General features: G+C 46.1%; 1 protein-coding gene across 2 annotated transcripts; it reads left to right on the forward strand.

Moving 5' to 3' along the window:
- Positions 1–277: 277 nt before the first annotated feature.
- Positions 278–21,023, forward strand: prrc2a (proline-rich coiled-coil 2A). 2 transcript variants are annotated; one of them, XM_080441435.1, is made up of 16 exons: positions 278–384; positions 3,234–3,385; positions 4,946–5,123; positions 5,470–5,566; positions 6,393–6,474; positions 6,582–6,725; positions 7,188–7,402; positions 8,410–8,501; positions 8,829–8,986; positions 10,742–10,844; positions 12,157–12,346; positions 13,277–13,847; positions 14,155–14,408; positions 15,878–16,274; positions 16,807–17,026; positions 17,198–21,023. In XM_080441435.1, the coding sequence occupies exons 2-16, from the start codon at positions 3,271–3,273 to the stop codon at positions 20,244–20,246; spliced, it is 5,865 nt and encodes a 1,954-aa protein (XP_080297561.1). In that variant the 5' UTR covers positions 278–384; positions 3,234–3,270; the 3' UTR covers positions 20,247–21,023. The 2 variants fall into 2 exon arrangements, with proteins under 2 accessions (XP_080297561.1, XP_080297562.1); XM_080441436.1 differs by having other exon boundaries at positions 310–612.
- Positions 21,024–23,020: the final 1,997 nt, after the last annotated feature.

The following is a 23,020-nucleotide window of genomic DNA, read 5'->3' on the forward strand; positions in this document are numbered from 1 at the left end:
TTAGGCTACATATTATCAGTACATCTTTTTTTTTTTACGCTTGTCTCTTGAAATCTATTTAAAGCCAACAACCAACCTGTCCAAAACCTCACATATATAAATAATTAAAATAACATAAAATAATATAAATATGGTGTACTGAGCTGTGCAGATAATTATAAATAAAGCCATTTCATTATATGTGCCATTATTAATTTGTTCCCTCTGCAGATAATTAAAAATAAATCAACGTAAATCCTATGTGCCATTATTTATTTTTCCTCTTAGCGGCTCCCATCTCAGCCAACAGCCAGTAGCCGCTGACGGCTCTTGTAGAGACGGTGGATCGTTTTTCTTTTTCCTTTTTCATTTGTTTTGTGGGGAAAAGAAAAAAAAGGAGCACAAGTAAGACTCTTTTTTATATATACATAACGATTTTTCCCCCACGAATAACCGTTTTCTCGGAATACGTGGTTTTGTTTTGTTTTTATTTCATAAACATCAACTTGGTGTTGTAGTCTGCAAGCAAATCTGCGACGGTAACGTTAGCTATAGCAGCTAGCTAGCTGGGGGCATCTTTAGCATCGTAAGCTAACCTCATTACAACCTCGAGACAAGTCGGGACAAGACCAGGTCAGTGGCTGGTTCAATCCGTACATGTTTTATCGAATTTAAAACCACTCGTTCACGTTCAGTTGTGTGTTGACGGGCGAAGAACCCCACTATGTCGTAAGGAACCGTCCTTTCTAACCAAACCAAAAGGTGTTAGCTTACAATGTGTTTTAGCTGGGGGGGGGGTTGCGTCTATCTGCTGGAACGGAGCCGTTAGCTCAGCTTTGCTAGCTAGCCGGCTACGTTAGCCGGCTGGCTAGCTAGCAGAGCTAAGCTAACGGCGAAACTCCAGATGTTTTGTTTTCTTTCGAATATGTCGAGGCGTTTTGTCATAAAAAAACAACAACAACGCTAACATCTTTCAATTAATACTTTACCGCAAGAGCGAGCTTTGCGCTTGTGTGACAATAAATAAACCTTGTTTTCAACACGAGTCTTTTTTTCGAAGTGTCGCGCGAGCGAAAATATCGGTATTTTCAACACACGTCGACGCTGAACGGACGTTTGGAGCCCAAAAAATGACGTGTTTTCACCGAAATGACGTCTTACTACTTCGACACTCAGTTTCCAGTTGAATATAACCTCATTTATTTCGATAACGCGTCATTTATGTCGAGCAAAAAAAGGGCTCGTGTGACGAGGTGTGTAAATCGCAGCGTTTACGTAAGGTAACGGATAGCAGATTATTGCCTGGAAGCCACCTAAGGACTCGATAATGATACGATCATATTAATCATATCACATGTATGCGTGCTTAACCCCCCAGTGTTTGTTCGTGCGTGTTGTCCACTGTTATGACAGTGTTGTAACGGTCATGTTATAAACTTAAATTAGTCCACTGTTAGCTTTGCTGCTAGCCAACCAGCCGGCCAGTGTGCTCTCTACAATGTGGCTGCACAAAGCATCTCTTAACTCGAGACTACCCTAAAAAAAAATGCATTAAGAATTCCTAAGGCTATATTTATGACTTGTATTCAACATAGCCTTGAGTTAAATCTTAAGCAAGAAAAACTAAGGTTTTGTGCAACTGGTCGCCACCGTACCGGGCCCTTATCCTCACCGCCATTTTGTTTTGTTCTCTTCATAAAACCCATTTGTGTGTATTGTGGTGTGCTGTTTATGGGCCGACTGTGATTTAGTAGTATCTGATTCTTAGATGCAAGTTAGTGGCCATGTTGCGCTGTTAAAGCCAAAGCTGTCAAGTGTTGCCCTGTGCTAGAATGTCGTTATGAAACATCGCAGTCCCCCTCCCAACGTGAATGCTGCCTGGGCCCAGCAAAGTTAGCAGCAGGCTACTTACTAGCTTTGCCTCATCAGGATTATTTTATATTAATAAGGTTGATATTTTATTCTGCAGCAATGTTGGACCATGTTTCAATGCTCTAAGAGTTGAATAAACACTGAGGATTTTGCGGTATCGTTTCCATGATGACGATTAACGGTTTATATTATGTGTTCTCCATCCTACCCATCCTTAGCAATGCAAGGCCCCTTTTCTGGTGTGTACTGCAGTAGTCATGGCTTGCTAACCTACTAGCAGTCCCGTTAATCCCTGAACAACATGTAGTTGGCCAGCTATCCCACGACCTAATTTTCTAATCTTGTTGTACTATCGAGATGCAATGTCCCTGGGTAAATGTGGGAAACAATTTGTCGCCATCCCTGGTGTGTGTCTTATACATTGGAATCATACACAGTGTAGTTTAGTGCGCAATAGTACTTCTAAAACCATAGAATCTGGAGCCTTGTTCTTGTTGTGTGGTCAGGGTTTTTCTCCAGTCCTTGAGTCTGTTATGTTCACTATAGTATGGCACTGTTGTGTTTACAGTGTTGTTGCTATGAGTCCAGTCTTGCATCAGCTACCTGTTCTGTAGACGTTGGATAAGCCTGACAAAGCAGTGATGGCATGTGATGCCATTTCAGTTCTCAAGCTACCTGAACACTGAAATGTAGAATTGTAGGCCTGGGTGACTCTGATGCAGGACACGGTGTCAGTGTGTCAAACAAGGCTGTGGCAATCTGCCCATTCTAATCCATCAGAATCCCTCAGTCTTAAAATGGACATAGTTTAATAGATTCAATAAAACTAATAGGAAATGGGTCAAGCTAAGTGAAAAGGTTAACCCTTGTGTGGTTGGTTAGCCAAATCATGTTGGACTGGACAGATGTCAGCCCAGTATCTTTTATTGATGTGCAGTAAAATTGACTCAAGCCAAGCAGTTGCCATGGAGGCAATCCCATCTCAAGGCAACGCATAGAATATCATTTATAATGTGTCACCATGGCAACTATGGTTCTCTGCTTTTTTCCTCTTTATCTTCAGTACAGTGGTTCATGTTACCAAGTTTTCAGTGTTGTACTGTACATGGTCTGCTAGCCTAAGTGCTTATTCACATCACTTGTACCATATGGAACTACCACTTAGACCTCCTCCATAATTGCCTGGCCTCAGCAAGTATAAATATTGAAAATTGTGGCATGTCAATTTGCAATGCTACAATATGTATTTTTGTGCTAATTGTGTATAGAACTTGTACCTGTCAAGTCAGCACCACATTTACTCTCACTTTCCATGGTCATGAGTGGAAATGGTGTCAAATGTCTCTCTTTCTCTCTCTCTCTCTCTCTCACTCTCCCCCTAGTCTCAGGGCTCACCATACTCAATGAGCGGACAGCGCAATGTCAGAGCGCTCTGGGCAAACTGCAAAGGGGAAGGATGGCAAAGCCAAGTATGCGTCTCTCAACCTGTTTGATACATACAAAGGAAAGAGCCTTGAAGCACAAAAGCCTGTTGGTGAGTACCCTGGGTTTTCATTGTATGCACATGCAGTGATGTTCATCTACTCTATTGGATTATAGCATATTTATACTTGGTCGTACAGCCGTGTCGCTCAATGAAAGACATAGACCTCTTCCTGTACTGTACGGATACCTTTTCCTTGTTTCTCGAAGTCTTCTGTTCTCTTGATGATGTACGGCTAGTTAGGTATATTAGATTAGTTAGCTGCAGCATAAAGAGACAGACTGCTGGATTTCCAGTTAGGCTCAGGATTAAAAGCGGTTGGCTGCACTGCATTGTCTCCATTCACTGTTTGATGCATTAGCCTACTGTCCTCCCTAATGGCTAAAGTGCTGATTTCCAAAGCCAGTAGTAGATGATGGACCGTATTTCTCTACAGATTTTTTCTCTATTTTTTTTTCCAGACCTGGGGTGTTTTAACGACATGAACCCTAGCATGCTTACTATATTCTGGGCATGTCATGATAGGCAAAAATAGGCAAATATTTGGAAAAATCACAGATCGTCTAGCTCATGATGCATTGCAATGTGCTGTGAGCGTGTAGATCAGCTATTTTTGCTTGTTTACGTACAACAAAGTATACAGGGTTTAAGTGGTTAAGACCGTTGTGTGTGTGTGTGTGTTTACCATTGCACTTCGAAGTGCAGAAACAAAAACATTCTAATAAGATGTTAGGCTGAGTGGTGTCCACTCTAGTCAGGTAGCCAGCAGCAGAGAAACAGTGCATGTTGAGTCCTGCTATATCAACCCAGCGTTGGCCAGCCTCTGAATGATTCAGCCTGACCTTAGACAGAGGCTCACTTGTGGACGCAGTTTGACTTTAGTGCCGCGTCCCCACTTTATGTTTTATTCAGGAGCTCCCCACCAGATCTAAGCAGCTGTTCCCATTTCCAAAATACAGCCCCACACACACCCGCGCAATGATGTGGCTTTTCTCAGCCTCCGGAAACAAATGAGGGATTGATATTCAGCACAGATTCCGTTTTCTGAAGGCTTACAGCTCTGAAACCGGAGAAGGCTTTTCTGTGCTACTATGAGCAGAATACGCCATCAGCTGGACAGAAAATGAGACCCTCTTTCCCCACCAGTTTCTTTTATTTTTTGGGGGGCTTTTCTGCCTTTATTTTGATAGTACAGTATAGAGTGACAGGAAACGGCGAGAGACGGGAAGTGACACGCTGCGAAAGTCGTCGAGTTCAGGAATTGAACCTGCAGCTCGCTGTCAGGCTGCATCAGAGCTTACAGTATATGTGGTATGCACCTTAACCGTTAGGCCATCGGCGCCCCTTTTCCCCACCATGTTGTTATATTTTTTGTTAATGGCTCCCAGGTAATATTTTTGTTGCTCTATTCGCTCCAGCTTCTTCAGACCCATTCAACTAGAAAATTCATCACGGCCGTCGTACATCCTAGTTGTTCGGCTAAGATGCAGAACAGCGACCATCCCCTCCCTCCCCTCTGTGCACATCTATGTGGTGTCTTATTTCAGTGGTCGCTCTCTAATGGCTATTGGCTAATGGCTTCTTCTTTCTCCCTCCACCACCCCATATCAGTTCCTCCCCGCCATGGCCTGCAGTCTCTTGGTAAAGTTGCCTCCGCGCGGCGCATGCCCCCCCCTGCTAGCCTGCCCAGTCTGAAGGCGGAGAACAAAGGCAACGACCCCAACGTCTCGCTCGTTCCCAAAGACGGCACAGGATGGGCAAGCAAGCCGGAACCAGCAGACCCAAAGAGGTATGTTTTCACTAGAGCCCATATCTATTATCTGGATGATTGTAGATCAACTATTTCTGCACCCAAGTTTGTTTTAATTTTAAAAGTATACTATTATTAATTATGGCCTATTTTGTATATTGAAATTATTTGTCTTAACTGCCCTGTGCAATTTCTGTTTACAGAGTCTAAAAGGCAAACAGAAATGTAATTTGTATTTGTTGCAATATCCAATGCCCAAAACACAATTAAACCGTTAATCGCAATAATATGTATGGCAATCATCAAGTAAAATGTCATCATCGTGACAGACCTACCTACACTTCTCTTTCAATCTCTTAACTCTCACCTTCTCTCGTCCTCTCAGTACCGATGTATTGTCAGCAGTGCAGCCGGAGTTGCAGCAGCCTGTGGATTCACAGACTCCTGCAGTGACCCGCCCGAGAACACCACCGGTTCCAGAGGTACAACAGCTCCCAGTGTTCCCATTACAGCACCGTCACATACTGGGAGAGTTACAAGGGCCTTAGCTGACATATCGTTGCTGTAGGACAGAAACCTTGTGTATCCATGTTTTTCTACTTATGTTTTTTCGTAAATGAATGCTCTACTTCATCATAATGCTGTGTCGAGCAAAATTTGCAAAAACGGCTGATCTACAAGCTAGAGCTGTAGATCGGCTATTTTTTTGCTAATTAACCCATTAAGACCTGAAGCCAATTCTACAAATGTCTCCTAAATCCTAACAGTTTTATGAAAAACGTATGTTTCTATATCAGTGGTGCTCAATCTTTTTCATGTGAAGGACCCCCAAAATTATATGTATTTGCCGACCCCCATCTCAAAATGTTTAGTTCCAGGGACCCCCAGAAGCAAAGATTTGAGTAAAAAAATATTCACTTTAAAAGAATATATATATTCATATTTGCACACATTTTCACGATTTTTCAAAAATATCAGATCTACAAGCCGCGCTATGAGCTTGTATATCTGCTATTTTTGAATAGCCAAAGTGTAAAATAATGCTTTTTAGCTCAAATCAAAAAGTGACACAGATGCGTTCCAGGTCTTAATGGGTTAAAGAAAAAACATTGCATTTATACATATTGAACCAATGAAAGTATTAACAAGAGCTTGTGAATAAATAACTACATAGGATCCATTGGAATTCTGATTGGAACACAGATTATTTTGTCCATGAAAAAGTATAAATTTTGGACATACATTTTGGTCAAGGTTTCCACCTGACAGCGACCATGTGTGATGTTCATTTCTGTGTGTCTCTCGTAGGCTCCGCCCCCAGCTTCGGTCCAGGCCGCAGGGGCAAGGTCCTGGGCACAGGCCAGTGTTACACATGGAGTACAAGGAGATGGTGCGTCTTGAATATTTTTTTTCTTTTTATCTCTGTCACATTATATTCTTTGGACCGGTTCCTTTTCTCTGTTGTTATTCTCTGATAATAACGCCCCTGTATTTCAGGTGGAAAGGGATCAAACCAACCGTCGCCATTCTCTCGAGAGGAATTTCCCACCCTGCAGGCGGCTGGCGACCAGGACAGGTGTGTCAAGGAACAGGCCACTGCAGATCAGTTGTATGGGCCCGGACCAAGCCTCCGCCCCCAGAGTGAGTCACACGTATTATAATCACTGCAGTATCAATTTGGGGCGAAACAATAAAAAACTAAGACGATCGTGTCTACGATACTGAGTCAGTAGTGGGTCTTCTATCTGTCTCTCCTACGCTGTCTCCCTCTCAGCTTTTCTACTGTAGCTTTTCTACCGTCCCGTCTCCTGTCTCAGTTTTCCTACTATTAGTCTTTCTTAAACCATCTCTGTCTCAGCTTTCCTACAGTCTGTCTCTCCTACACGGTCTTTCAGCTTGTCTGTCCTACACTGTCTACATCTGTTATTTATTTTCTTGTTTTTATTTCTTTAAATGTACTTGCATACTCCTATCTTGATTGTCTCAAAAAAGGATTTCACATCTCTGATCTCATTCCATTAGAGACCATAAAACACTCTGACATACTCCGTCCTCCTCTCTATCCTCTCTTGGTCCTCTTTCTCTCCTCTCCTCTCTTCACAGACGTTACAAGCTGGCGGGATGGGGGTGGCCGTGCCCTGTCTGGGGAAGGGGTAGCAGAGGGTGGCAATGGAGGGGCTTTGATGATGGAGGGGGGAAGCCAGGCACCCCCCCACGGGCCACCTAGGAACCCCCCGGCAGGCAGTCCCGCCTTGCCCCTGCCTCAGCCCCCTGTGGGACCTGGGTTCCCCCAGTACAGAGGCATCATGCCTCCCTTTGTAAGTTCTACACTTATTCACATTCCCCTCTGTCTTAGTAACCCAGGTGAAAACAAATTACACAGCAGCCAAATGCATTAGAGAATTAGGAGAGAACTGAACTGACTGATTCTTCATTGTTGAAACACGCATGTGCATCAATCACTAAAGCCAGCAATGTGTGTTTTAGGGGAAGCGTCCGGGCACTGATTTCACCGGAACACCGGTATCCCATTTCTGCTTTCCCTACAAACTCACAGAAATGTATGCATCTCCATTATCCCACAGCCAGCGATATGCAGACATTTCATGTTGCACTGGGCAAATTCTAATCAAGTAATGGCCCATCAAGTAACTGAACAGAAAGTTGCCATGCTTTTATAATAGACAAAAACAGACGGAGTTCTGGAATGCGACCATTAGGTATGATTTGGCTAATGGTTTTCTCACGTTGTCAGTAAAATATTTTAATTCCTCCTTAGGGTTAGTAATTCTATATTATTTATCATTTGAGCATCCTGTAGCAAGGTTTGTACCCCTATGGTCTGTGTTATTCAATCGCCTATTTTGTGCAGGTTTTGCCATTTAAAAAAACCTCTTGCATTTACATGCTAATTTAGATGGAAATGGGTATAAAGTTATTCATTAATGTATTCACCGAGTATGGAGTTATTTCCTCTCACGCAATCAGCTGACCATTAGCTGAAATCTGGGTGGTGTGTTGGGAGCAACTTTAAACGTGAGACGTCACCCGCTCTTCGCAGTTAGTCAGCACAAGACGCCTGAAGTCCCAAGTCTGTGTCCATCCTATTACTTCTGATGGTTTAAAATAGAATGGAACACGCAGCTGTATACTGTTCTTGATAGCATAGCAGTATTAGGACTTATTACCGGTACATAACCTGTTAAGTTTGTACCCGAAGAGCGTCCTTCTCCACAGAGGTTTTTAATAGTTGAAATACGGCAGTAGACCATCGCTTGTTGCAAACATAATTATGTTTAGTATAATTTATTTCCTTCTCTTCCAGATGTATCCTCCCTACCTGCCATTCCCGCCCCCCTATGGCCCCCAGGGGCCCTACAGGTACCCTCCACCTGGTGAACAAGGTCATCCCCCTAGGTATGCTCTTAAAAAAGGTCTCTCGACAAAACAAATGATTACTTGTAAACAATGATTTTATCGGTTGTCCTATGTGATACAAACTGGACGATTGTTGCCTTATAGACTCTTTGACAAGCTCCAACTGCGATAGGATTGTAATTTCAAAATTATGTCTTTTTGCTGATTAAAAGAGTGTTTTGCGATGATAATCATTTTTGCATGATTGCAGAGACACATAATTAATGAATTCAGGGACTACTAATGGGTACAGATCTCACATAGACATTGCAGAAAAGACAGAAATATCCCATCCAACTTAAATAACTGAACAATAATCTGCTCCAGGTTTCGTGGCCAGGGGAGTTCTGACGGGAGGCCCCAGGGAGGTCCTCGCGGTGGGGGAGGAGAGGTAGTGAAACGCCCCTCCATCCTGAAGCAGGACGACCTGAAGGAATTGGATGAGCTGGATGAGCTGAACCACGATGGAGATGAGGGCTGGGCAGGTCAGAAGACTCACGCACGCATGCGCACACACACACTCACTCACTCACTCACTCACTCACGTGTAGGGCTGGGAAATATTTTTAATTCTACCATACATTTTTATGAACAATATGAAATGGTTGTAGATGTAAAGGGAGAATAATTCCATCTCTGTTTAAGTTGTGTATCCAAAAATGAACACAAGGCAGAATACTCTACTTCCCCTGGCCATAAAGGAAGTTGTCACTTACAAGTTCTCCTTAAAAAAAACACATAACAGCGCTGTCATAAGCCATCCTTATGTTCAATGATTTATCCCAGAGACGTACAGCTAATGTACACTTTCCATATCGCATAACTGCACAGGACTTTGTGCTTCTGGTGTGTAAATGATTTAAGAGGTGATGATTTGGTGCGGCTGAGTTAGACTGACGTTTGTGAACACATTTAGACGTATTGTAGATATCATGTTTCCTGCCGCAGAGGGGCTCCAGCAAGCACAACCATCTACCACTCTTAGAGGAGAGATGTATATCAAAGCAGGAGAGGCAGATATGACGTGTGTATTGCCCCCACCCCAGAATGATATTCTGCATTTGTTCAGAAGAACGATGAAACGTCATTGGTCCTTACCAAATTCATGACGTTGTGGTTATAAAGTAAACGTTTCTGTCTAACACTCACTTTTGCTCTGTATTAGGGCTGCAAATATCAATTATTTTCTTTGCGATTATTCTATTGATTACATTTTTGATTAATCGAATAATCCATAGCGCTTTCAAATATTGTTTCATATATCAACAGATTGATTAACCACTTAGGCGTTATTTTATACTTTGTTGCACAACGGTGTACAAGGATTCCATCTGCTGCCCTCTGGGAAGAGGTACCAGAGCATAAAGGCCAGCACAAGCAGACTGAAAGACAGTTTCCTCCCACAGGCTATAGGACTGCAAAATGAGTCTATGCGTTAAACTTCTGGGGTGTTACTTTGCATTGTATGCTGATCTTAGTCTTTTTAATGTATTTATTTAAGCGTAGTATTGATATTTATGAACTGTTTTTATTTCTGTGTTTTTGGAGCACCTCCCCAACATAAGTTTTTAACAGTGTTTACTTGTACATCCTTGTTACAATAAATCTCTTGAATCTTGAATCTTGAAAGGATCACTTGTAGATCAGCTTTTTTCACTATGTTTGACATTTTGTTCCAACTTTTCACCTAAAATGACATGGCCAAAATAGGGATTGATTATTAATGGGTTATTGTATAAAATGATCGATTACGTATGATTTTTAAAATGATCGATTAGTTTGATTGTTAACTGTTGCACCCCTACTCTGTATTGATTGGTTGAATACTATATTAACACAATTATTAACAGTACAGGTAGTACAGTCAAAGGTTATGCTAAAAGGATAACACAAAAAGCCCCAGGATCTTGTATCCATTATGGTCCATTGTACTCAATTAAGCAGTAATACGTACAATACAAAACATATTTGAATAAAGCTCAGTAGAATCCTAAGGTATATTTACAGAGAAAGGAGGGGTGGGGGTATAAAACGGTGACGTTCTCCATTATTCCACAGTGACACACTTACAAAAGTAAATCCTCTTCTGGTTCTTATCAGCTACATAGTTAAGTTGTTGCAGATTTTAATGTCTGAGGTGTGCAGGATACTTTGAATCTTCATAAAGTGGTCTGTGTTAGCAAAGGCAGGAGTAGTTCTACACTCAGTTCAAACTCTTCTGGTGTTTTCTCTGCCAACAGGGGCACACGAGGAGATTGATTACTCCGCAAAGTTGAAGTTCAGTGACGATGAAGGAGAGGAAGATGGAGACGAGGAGAGGAGTGAGAGTAAAAACGGCACACGGTATGCTGTAGGGATGCAACAAATAAGCATTCTTTGTTACTGCATACACGTTCCAGTTCCTGTGAATGAGTACTAGTTTGTTACACATGATTATGCACTGGACTGCAACTCTACTTAACCAGATTCAGAGTCCCAAATGGCTTATTATGCTCTTGCATAAAAAAAAATACCCAAAACATAATGTGTTACAACAACATTTTGCTGCTTGCAATTGTATGAGTTAGTGACAGATAAAATCCCTTTGAATCTAAGGTCAATTTAGCAACAGTTATGATAAACATTTATTTAACAATTATTTATTCACAGGTAGAGAGCTAGTGATCATAAGCTGTCATTGTATTGGTAACGTGTTTACAAACGATAAGACAGGATTTCCACAGGTTATTAAAACATCTGAAATACACATTTCAATTGCTTTTCAAAAAGAAAGGCAATGTGTGTCAACGCAACATTCATATTTTTCACCACATATTTGCTTCAGTGTTTGCTTACGTTCGACTTGACAGGACTAGACAAATTGCTAAACAGTCAGGGTATAGTGGAGGCTCAGTGTTGTTTATCCACCTCTTTTCTTTTCGATCAGTAACATGGCTAATCAATTTTAGATTTCTCACCGCCTAAACCCCCTGCAAGTTGATTTTCATGCCAGATAAACAGATAACAGAATCTTTTTGTTATTGAAACCGTTCTGGACTTTTGTTGTTCAGAGGTACATGACACTTATTAGGCTTTCTCCCTGTACTAGAGACACACATGCTTGAGTAGGTCAGTCTGTGTGTGATTTATTTGTTCAGGTATGTCTCCTTGACCCAATGGCAATCTTTATAAATGCTTCACTTTAGAACTGCTTCACAGCATCAATGTTGCTGTAAGTAAGAGATTTGCTGAAAAACAAAAAGGGTTTTACATGCGCAGACTATACATGTTTTACACTCTCACTCGATGAGCCAGTGATGGATGGACTCCCTGCCTGACTTCTTTTTCACAGACACAGCTTTGATTTTTTTTCTCTCTTTAAAGCTCATACATGAAGCAGTACTTTTTGCCCTTAGAAAATAGGCTACATGACTGTTCACCTTTCTAACATTTGCCACCAGTCCTATGCTGGTAGATTTTGACTGTGGATGGTAGGTTAGTTTACATGTAGTGTACACTACCAGCCATCTTGACACGTAAATGTAATCAGGTAGAAATCGATTTGTATGTGTTGTTGTATGTTTGTTTACATAATATAGTGGTTGTAAAGAGGCTTATGTGGTTTATTTAGTCCAGTCTACCATGTTGATAATGTTTTTATTCTTTGCTCCATCAGGGAACAGCAGAGGTCTCAGGACGGCCCCCCTGTGATCTCTCGCACCCGAGCCTCAGACAGTGGAGGGGAGACACGTCGCACCCCTCCCTCCATCGCAGATGATGCCACCCCACCCCCCTCCAGTAAGCCAGGATGGGCCGAGGAGGGAGGCACTAGCTGGAGGGCTCCGGCTGCACCCTCAAACTACCAGGTAGGCCGTCTGCCAGGCAGAACACGCTACAAAACGGATGGAAGAGGTTGTGCATGTTATGAAGCGAAGCTTGTCTTTAGAGTGCTGTATCTAAATGCGTAGCGCACTGTGGTGGAGCTTGGTTAACTGTGTGTGCCTGCCTGTACACAGGGGCGCAGGCCGGGACTGGGTGGTCCGCGGGAGCAGTCCTCCCCCCCACCTGGGCCGCTGCTCGGACAGGGGCCCTACTCCTTTTACCGAAAGGTAGATATCTGAGGATAGGGCCTCATAGAATAACACATCCACTTTGCATAGACATCCCATAGTCATCTTTAGATCGTTTCTTCCATCTATTATTCTTTATAGTTATAGTTTATTTTTGAGTCATGTCATCATCATTGAATGAGGCTAATTTGTACTTTGTCGCACAGCCTTTTTTACTTAACAAAAATGGTGCATTTTCTCGAGTGAAAGAGTTGTGCAACAAATGATAAATTAAGCCTGTGATCATACGTGAAGTGTCGCTACAGACACAAGCCACTTAAGAAATCCCAAGGCAGACCATGCTGGGCAAAAACAGATCACAAGGATGAGCTTTTCATCAACATTGGCCATTTTATTACCGTCAAACATAATCAGACAGGAAGGAAGTAATAATGATGCCTGCTATCGGCTGCCTTTTGCTTGACTTGATTGGTTGTCTGGTGTGACTCTGCCCCTTGCACCAAAAAGTTGCAAATAGTTTAATGTTTGTGTGTGTGTGCTTAAAATGCCAGAAAACGCAATGTGTGTTATGTTAAGAGGAATGCACACCATTGTATCATACTGTAGGAAAACAATGTATTTGCAGGTGGTGTTTTTTAAGCAAACGCATCTCGGTGTAAGTCATCATTGTTGCGTCTAAAGCTTATTTCCCTTCTCTCTTATGATGACTCCTTCTTGTCTCCTCAGGACCAACCCCATAACCAGTCCTCCTCTCTTGGCCCTGGGAAGACGAGCTCATCCCAGCCTGCACCAGGAGGCCACACCCCCCCGCCGCCTCCTCACCCCCAGGCCGGTCTGTTGGCCCCGCCTCCAGGGCCCCAGGGCCAGGAGGATGAGGACGAGACCTGGCGTCAACGCCGGAAGCAGTCGTCCACTGAGATCTCTGCTGCCGTGGAGCGAGCCCGCCGACGCCGCGACGAGGAGGAGAAAAGGATGGAGGAGGAGAGGAGAGCCGCCTGCGCTGAGAAGCTGAAGAGGTTGGATGAGAAGGCGCAGCAGCAGCAGCAGCAGGGAGGAAGTGGAGCCAGCTGCAGCAGCAAACCTCCCAGTCTGGATGGGACGTCCACAGCCGCTACAGCCGGCGGCAGCCCCAGCCCCTCGCTGTCTGCCTCAGCATCATCCCCCAACATCAGCCAGCCCCCCTCCCCCTGCGTGGACCCTGAAGAACCCCCGCTGCTCACTGTTCAGCTGGGGCCAGGGCCTGCGGTTGATGACCGACAGAGGGCCAGCAGCAACAGCAGCTACGATTCCAATGCCGGTGAGTTAACTAACTGTCAATCCTAGTTAACAGATGCTGGTCACAAGACCCAATGGCTCAAGATTGAGTTTACACCAAGGGCCCATATAGCTCATGAAATGGAATATTTGGCTCTACTGTTGACCCTCATGCAAGACCTCCACCTCTAGAAGAGAAACCTCTGGTTTAAACTCTATAGCTGTTTGCTGTAACTGTCTGGGTCTGAAGTTTCCCGCAACAAAGTTTAACATTTTCTATGAATCCAGTAATATGAATACCTTTTGAAACAGCATTTGTATTATTTCTGTGTCTTCTATCCCATGTCCAGAGGTCCAGCCGTGTCCTCAGCCCCAAGGGCCCCAACCACAGCAGTCACCTCCGGAGGCTCCTATCCCTGGTGAGAGCAAGGAAGAGCCGCTGGCCAACGCTCACCTCCGCTCTGGAGGAGGTGGGGGTGGTGTGGACCCGGTGAAGGTGGAAAATATTGGAGGAGGAGCTGGTCGCCAAGGCAGTGGTCCTCCAGGTCAGGGATACTCCAAGTATCAGAAGTCTCTTCCTCCACGCTTTCAGAGACAGCAGCAGGTAAGGATCCATGGCACATCTGGCTTGCTGAGCATATCTACACTAACACGCTAGTGATGGGTCGTTCATGATCGAGTCGTTGGTTCATAAGAACTAGTTCTTTGCCGTGAACGTGAACGAACCTGTTCACTTCTTGAAACTGTTATGTTTCGTTCATGCCCCCCTCCCCCCGTACACAGGACGGGAGAGCGAGCTGTTCCCGCGACAGACAGCAGTGCGGTTGTGTTGTTTTTCACTAGACAATAGCGCTACTGAACGAATCATTTGAACGAATCATTGCCGTGAACGAAATCGTTCGTTCACTAGCCGGGTGGCGGAGGGCGATCTTTGTCGTTGCGCTAGCAAATCCTACGGCTGAACGGGAGGAGGTTGGAGTTGTTATGTCCTGATAGGGGATTCTCACTGGCAGGTGACCCAGTAGAGTATAACAGCGGTGACAACACAGAAATGTGTATGGAGGATTCATTGGCATAATGACTTAATAGGGATAAATGGGTATAAATTACTGGCTACTCAAAACATAAAAAATCTAAAGATACCAAAATATGGTTATAGTGCATTTCAAACAGAAGTGAATGCAGGTCAGTGACAAACGAGTGACCGTTACTAAACGCTGCTGTTCTACAGCTTTACAATGTATTCTACATCTTTACAAACCATCCAAACAAAATAGCAGCAGCTCTGGTTAAATAAATAAAATCAATGACCTAAAATAGTTACTGCTGCATTGCAGTTTTGATGTTGCCTGTATGAGAGTATCAACTCATAGGTAACTCCTTCTCCCTGTGGTCCATGAAAAGAATGCTGTTACAGCAAATCTACTCTCACTGCAGCAGAGCTGCTATTATAAACCCTGTACTGCTAAAAGGACAGGGAGAAGAGCAGAGAGCTGCACAACCTTTAGCCTGCACTCACACTGGCAGTGACTTTTTTCTAGGTTTTGCCAAATCGCTGTCGCCGAGTCATTTGCAGCCAGTTTGTGGGCATTGCTAATGTAGAAGAAGTGGGCTGAAAATAACACAATAACAATAATAAACTCTGGAAACGATCTGTTTTTGTAAGAGTTTCAGATTTTTTTTAAAGAGTGGCGAGAAATGGGCCATGCAAGTTGATCAATATTGATTAATTTCACATTTACCTTGAGTTTTCATGCTTAGGGGAGTCCATTTTCCCTGCTGTCAAAGGAGTGTTCTGTTGTGGTTCTGTACAGTATGACAAATTAACATTTCGTGGATTAAGTAATTAATGTGAGAGCGCAAATTTCCACTAGGAGGAATGCCTTGATAATAGTGATGTCAAAGGGGGGGGTAGTACAGGTACGTTTGTGGCCTAATGGATGTTTGCACAAGAAAATTGGCGCTGATCGGTCGAGTAGTTTGTGAGCTTGTGAGCAGACACTCGGTTAGACTCCTGCAGAGCCATAAAAATGCTGAACTGGGTTTTTGTTATGATGTTTGTGTTGTGTTTAGGAGCAGCTGTTGAAACAACAGCAGCAGTGGCAACAGCAACAGCAGCAGCAGCAGCAGCAGCAGCAACAGCAACAGCAGCAACAACAGCAACAACAGCAACAGCAGCAGCAGCAGCAGCAACAACAACAACAGCAGCAACAACACAACCAGGCATCACAAAGCCAGCTGCCTCCCCAGCCACAAGCCCCACAAGGTCCCTCCCCGGGTTCTACTCCGCAGCCTGGACCAGGGCCTAAGCAGGGTGGACCGCTCTACCAGCCCGGTAACATGGGACGGCCGCCGCCCCTGCCGATGAACTTTGACCCTCGCTGGATGATGATGCCGTACATGGACCCTCGCATGATGCAGGGCCGTCCCCCACCCATGGACTACTACTCTGCTGGCATGCACCCCTCTGGTGAGTGGACCACACAGAGAGGTGTCGCAGAGAGAAAGGAATGCAGCAGAGCATGATGTGAAAACCGCAGTAATAAACTGAAGAAACCGTTAAGGCAGTTAAAATAATTAATAGGGTAAAGACACATATTCCAAACAAAACAATTGGGAAAATCAGGGTCAACACAGATGAGCGCTTGTAGTACTTACAATACAATGTAGACACAGTGCGTTAAATGACAACTGTGTCTGTTGTAAACTAGCAATGACACTTGCGCTTTTTGCACCGTGTTGCACTGGGAGTAAGATGAGGCCCAAGAATCCAAGAAGAAGCCCATGAGAATCCACAACTCTAAAATAAATCACAGTACATTAGGTACAGCATTATAATAACGGATGCTGTGTTGCAAGGAGACATTTGACAAATTCAAGACTGTGTGTGTGTGTGTGTGCGCAGTACTGAACAGTTCACTGCAAATACATGTACTGTTGAACCCTTGATATAAAGATGTGTTCATGTCAATGTTAAATATTATTCCATCCTTCTGGTTTAGGGCTTATGGGCCGTGAGCGGTCGGATTCAGGGGGCTCTGGGTCTGACCCGTTTGACCGACAGCAGCATCCAGGACACCCCCATCGTGGGACACCTCCCATGGACCCAAAGCTGGCCTGGGGGCCGGAAGTCTTCCCTGGGGGCGGAGAAGGCCGGGGGCTGACCTCCCCTCTCAGACAGAAGCAGGTTCTGGAGGAAGAGGAAGTGTCCAAAGGACCCAGGTAGGTAGACACGAGGCAGGAGACTGAAGATGTGATCAATCCTAGACTTAGTATATATTTAAATTCCTTGATCACATCCCCTATATATTGTATTAAAACCATTTTCAACCAGTTCTACTGAGAAGGCATTCCTGTGGTCTTGACCCTTTAATGTCTGTATTGTCCTAACAGGAGTGACACCCCTCCACACCGCATGCGAGAGGGTGGACTGGGGCCCATCCAGCAGCCCAGCTCCACCTCTGTCTCCTCCAACCAGACCCCACCGCCAGTGGGCACCCAGGTGGGGGGTCAGGGGGGCACCCACCCCACCCATCACTACATGGGCGGCCGGGGAGGCAACTACAGTAACTTCCCCCCCGACCAGGGGTCCAGGATGCAGCAGCAGCAGCAGAGGGGAGGTGAGAGGAGCTTCAGCCACCAGGACGAGGGGCCTCAACGCTCCCAGCAAGGCCAGATCTGGGGCACCCCACACCCCCACTACGACCGCAACGGCCGGGCGGACCTCTCCCCCATGGAGAGCAGTTCTCATCTCCATCACTCCCACCACGGCCACCACCCACACCAGTCACATTTCCCTGTCCACCAACACAAGCCTGACAACAGCCGTGAGCGGGGGGGCGAGGCACCCATCAAGAAGGGTGACCCCTCTCCTCCACTCCATCAACCCTCCCTGTCTTCATCCTGCTCCTCTTCATCCTCCTCCTCCTCCGCCAGGGAGGACGTGAGTAACAAAGCTGCCTTGCACCACCTCCCCACTCAGAGGGAGGTTGAAGCTGGTCCAGGGCACAGCGCTGCTGGTCCCAGTGCTTCCAGTAATACCAGTGCTGCCAGCAGCCACGTGAAGCAGGAGAAACCACCGTACACTCCCCACACCTCCCTGAATGCCGGCCCGGCTCCCTCCCAGCACAGCGGCCATTCTCAGCAGCATCCCCACCCCAAAGTCAACCAGCGGGGCGGGCGGGAACACAAGACGGAGACCCAGTGGGGCCCCCGGCCCGGCAGCAACACAGCAGGCGCCTCCTCTCATGGCAGGAGGGCCAATAATGCAGGAGTAGGGGGGAACAACTCCAGAGGAGGGGAGGACTCATCCAATACCCCCCATGACCATAAAACCTCCAACCAATCAGGAGGCAGCAATGCCAACAAGAGGGCAGGTCCCATTAAGAAGCCCTTGCTGAAGGAGATGAAGAGAGAAGGAGGTGAAGGTGAGGGTGGAGAGAAGGCGAATGCAGGACCTGGCAAAGATAAAGAACAAGATGTCAGCCAGCCCTCCTCAGCAAAGCAGGACACCTCCTCCGGCTCCCAGAGTGCTTCAGCTCCCTCTGGTAAAGAGGAGCCATCGCAGACGAGCAAACCCAGGCCTGGAGGGAAGGAGCGGTCTTCAGGAGGAGGAGGGTCAGGCTCTGGTAGAGGGCCCAAAGATGCTGACAACACCACCTCCTCAGGGTTCTCTGGTCCATCGTCCAGGAAGGAGAGAGAGCGCTCCTTTGAGAGAGGAGGCAGCTCTTCGTACCACAGTGTCTCGTCCAGAGGCAGCAGAGCCAGCCGTGGTCGAGGAGGGGAGTTCTACGGGCGCGGCCGCGGGTTCCGAGGCACCTACACGGCCAGCGCCGGTCCAGCGAGCAGTGGTCGAGGCCGGGTGAGCGGCAGGAGCAGCAGAGACTACCGCGCCTCCACAGCCGGAGGATTCCACCAGGAGTTTAAGGGGGAAGGAGGCCGTCACGGCCATGACCGCTCTCAACACAACCCGGCCCGAGCCAGGAACCGCAGTGAAACGCGCAGCGAGGGCTCAGAGTACGAGGAGATCCCAAAGAGGAGGAGGCAGAGGGGCTCTGAGACAGGCAGCGACAGTGGAGGCAGTGACCTTGGCCAATCAGACAAGGAAGACGGCAGGAAACCCAATGCTAAGAACGGCTCGGATAACGTTACTCCAGCCGGAGGCCCTGCCTCGTCTGCTCCACCCAGAGGTTCCCACGCCAGAGTGTTCACCCCGAGGGGCGTGCCCTCCAGGAGGGGTCGAGGTGGAGCAAGCAGTGGAGGGGGCAGCTACAGGAGCAGTGGCAACGCAGGGGGCCTGGCCGGAGGGCACAGGACTGGCCCCGGACCAGCTTCGCACGCTTGGTCTGCCAAATCATCATCCTCTGTCCGAAAACAGCAGGCCTCAGGTCAGTCATCCAGCCCCAAAGACGCGGGTCGCAGTGGGAATGGTGGTGGGGAGAAGAAGGACAAGTCAGCTGACGGAGGTCAAGCCCAGAATCAGGGGCCGAACCCCACTCAGTCAACACCGACCTCTGCACCCCCCACAACCCAGGGCTCCTCTGAGAACGGAGGTGTGGCGACCCAGCATTCTTCAACCAACTCAACGTCAAACCCACCCCCAGTGTCTGGCGGCCGTGGTTTCCCCCCCGCCGGGTTCGAGCGCCCTCCGAGACGCCGTCGCCACGGGCGATCCCAACACCAGCAGGACAAACCGCCTCGCTTCCGCCGCCTGAAGGAGAGGGAGAACGCCGCTCGCGTCAACGGAGGAGGAGTTGGGGTCATCGGAGGAGGAAGGCCCTCCTCTCCCTCACTGAACTCTGTTCAGGATGCGGAAGGAGCTCCTCTAACAGGCCACGCCCCGAACACCAACCACAACACCACTCTGACCAACAACAGCGGCAGCGGTGGGGGAGGCGGGGGGCATCTGGGCAACACCAACAGCCACCACCACCACCACTACAACCAAGGAAACACAGGGCAAAGCCACCCCCACCCGCAGCACCACCACAACCACGGGGCCAAGTCCCCCGACTTCTCCAACCAGAATTCAGACCAGGCCAACGAGGAGTGGGAGACGGCCTCCGAGAGCAGCGACTTCACAGAGTTCAGAGAGAAGTCGTTCTCCTCCCATCACCACCACCACCACCACCACCCTATGGGGAGAGGAGGGGGAGGTGGAACTGGAGGAGGAGGTGTTGTAGAGCGAGACATGTCAGGAAAGGAGTCGGCAAACAAGAGGAGTTTCTCTAGCCAGCGACCGGGGATGGAGCGACAGAACCGCAGGGTCAACGTTGGCGGAGGAGGAGGAGGAGGTGGTGGTGGAGGAGGAGGAGGAGGAGGAGGTGGTGGAGGAAGAGGTCCTCGAGGCCCACCGGGAGGGGGCGGGGCCTCTGCCGGTAATGGAGGAGGAAGCCGTGGAGAAAGGCGGGGCAACTGGCCCTCCCCTAAAAATAGGAAGTGATTAAAAGATTTCTAAACATTTCAGACGAACCCCACCCCTACTTTTACATGTTTAGTCCTCCATCATTCTTTTGTCTCTTATCCGTTGTCATCCCTTAACATAATTAGCACATTGTACAATGAGTGCAGACAGTGTACACATACACTTTAGTACCTAACCCCCACCTCCACCCCACCGGGCCCCTTTGTCTCCATCAATCTGCTGTCTACCGTCCGTTACTGAAAATTCTCCATCTGCTCCCCTTTCAGTTGCCCCACCCCACATCCTGCAAGAATGTCACTCCTGTTGGATTCAATAGGCATGTGTTTCTGTTGAGGACGCACACATAGTTTTTGACTGAAGACATTCACACACACAAAAAAATCCACACATGCATATACAAGCACAATATATGACATCTCCATACACAGTGATGTGGATGCAGTGCAACATGAAACACAACATGGGATGAATTGGCAAAACATTGGAGACGGCTGATTTTTATATTTATGTACCTGTGTATATTTCTGCCACGCTTTGGGCTGGGCGGGATTCAGTAGTGCAGTTCTGCATCTCCTTCCTTCCCCGAAGGGACGGACAATGCAGGTTCTTTTAACGAGAACAATTGTACCATAAGATGTTTTTCTCTTGTGTTGTGTTTTTTTTTCTTTTTTTTTTGGGCCTCATGTGTCAGTTCTGTTTCAGCCTCCCTCCCTCATGAGAAAAAAAAATAGGGGTGTGTATTATTTTCTTCCTTCTTCTGCAAAGCAGGTCATTAAAATACCTTTTTATACAATTTACCACCTTCCTCTGAGTTTTTGATCTCCTTTTTAAAAGTACATCTTTGATTACTGTGATAACAGACCCATTGAAGTACTACTGCTCACCCACACTTAAGTTGATTTGTCTGGAATATCAATATTTTTGCTGCTCATACAGATAGTGTTTTCTTTTTTTTTTTATTATATAATTTTGTTGATGACCTGCTCTAGTATTCATTGTTCTAAGTTGCTTTTTCCTTTAGAGGAAGTAAAGGCTCACCCTGCCTTTCCCAAGAATGATTTATCTCTCCTATTCTATTAACAGAGCTTTGTTTACCCTAAAAGGCTGAATTGATCGCTTGATGGCTTTATTTTAACAACCAATATTTCCTCAGTGACCTCTCTCCCCCATAAGGAAACTTTCAAAGATGCTTTCAAGCCAAGAGGAGACCAACTTATTATGAGACAAAAAAAAGAGTTCAGTGAATATCTGGGTCATGATTGAAGTAAAGACGAATGTTTGACTATCCTATTTACTTTTCATAAAATGGTTTATGCTTCAATAGATAATTGAGTACACTAACAAGCACTCCTTGTACTATAACAGATTCCATGGTTGGTGTTTTTTTTCCTTTTCATAAATCCTTTTTAAGGATATCTTATGAGTAAAGTTACACAGTGCAGCAGGATCGGTACTCTGTCTGGGCCCAGAGTGCCGAGGTCGGCCGTCTTGAGTATTGTACTATTATATATCACACCCTGCTGTCCCGTGTGCAGGGATGCACTCTCTGTGCTCAGGTGGAGGCTCCTTTCACTTAGAGGGACTAGCAAGAAACTCCTTGTGTTGAAGTATTTTAAAAATGTACGTGTTCACGAATGTCCGTTTTCAATCCACGGCGGCGACCACGCACACTTAACTACAGAACTGAATTCAGGATCACGCTCAAGTCTGAAGTGGTGGCAAGAGTGCCTGATCCCACCCACGACTATTCACCACACTGTCTGCTGACACTTCGTTTGCAGCGACTTATGTTCGTTACCAGGGAATAATTTGAATTGGTGTAGGCTTTCACTTGTAAATGTGATGCTCCACAACAAGTCACAATGGCACGCAGGCTTGGGAGGGGGGAAAAAGTCACCATGGACAGCATCCAAGCTGAACTAAAGTGTCATTCTAGGCGTAATTTATACTTTGTCGCACAACCTTTTTGGCAAGCATCATTTGATAAAAAATCATGTATTTTTGTTTTTTAAGATTTGTTTTTGGCTTCACTTCGGATAAGTCCGTGCAGAAAGACAGTAGAGACATGCAACCCAAGTACAGGGTTCAGACTTGAACCCGGGTCCTCGCGCTCAACACGGTCGCCTACCGGCTGAGGCACCAAAATAATTATTTTCATCCCTTTGTAATTATGTACTTTTTGTCCGAAAAAGGGTTGTGCAATGAAGTATACATTAAACTTTATACACCTCTGCATCATCTCTGTCACTGCTGTAAGTTGGGGTTTGTTTGTTTACTGATGGCAGTTTTAGGATTGGGTCTGGAATGTTGTGAGTAGGGCATTTGACTATGTGCATTATGTATGTGTGTGTGTGTGTGTGTGCGCGTGTGTATTCTCTGGCATCTGTATAATTACTTGCCGAGGGGATGGGAGGGCAGCGTGACTGGCAGACTCGGCCTCGTTTGCTCATACTTGGTTTTCACCAATATTAGGACAATTCTGCTGTTTTCCTTTATATACTGTACATTCACATATATACATTCATATGTGTGTATGTTTATCCATATGAAGAACATGCAGTGGAAAACTGTTAAGCAGGGTTTTTCCCCCCCCTTTGTTGGTGTTATTTTAACATACACTCTTCTGTTTTATTTTTCACTTTGACTTCTAAGCATGAACACATCCATGGGTGCAGCTCGCCTTGCCTGTTATATATTGGTAGCAGTACACTTAACACTGGCTCCAAGAGTCCTCCATCCCTCAACTCCTAATGTCAATGTGCGCATATTGTATGTACCCATGTTAAAAGAAA

This window comes from Gymnoscopelus braueri (genome assembly GCF_963280865.1).
Source record: "Gymnoscopelus braueri genome assembly, chromosome: 11".
Lineage (NCBI taxonomy): Eukaryota > Metazoa > Chordata > Actinopteri > Myctophiformes > Myctophidae > Gymnoscopelus > Gymnoscopelus braueri.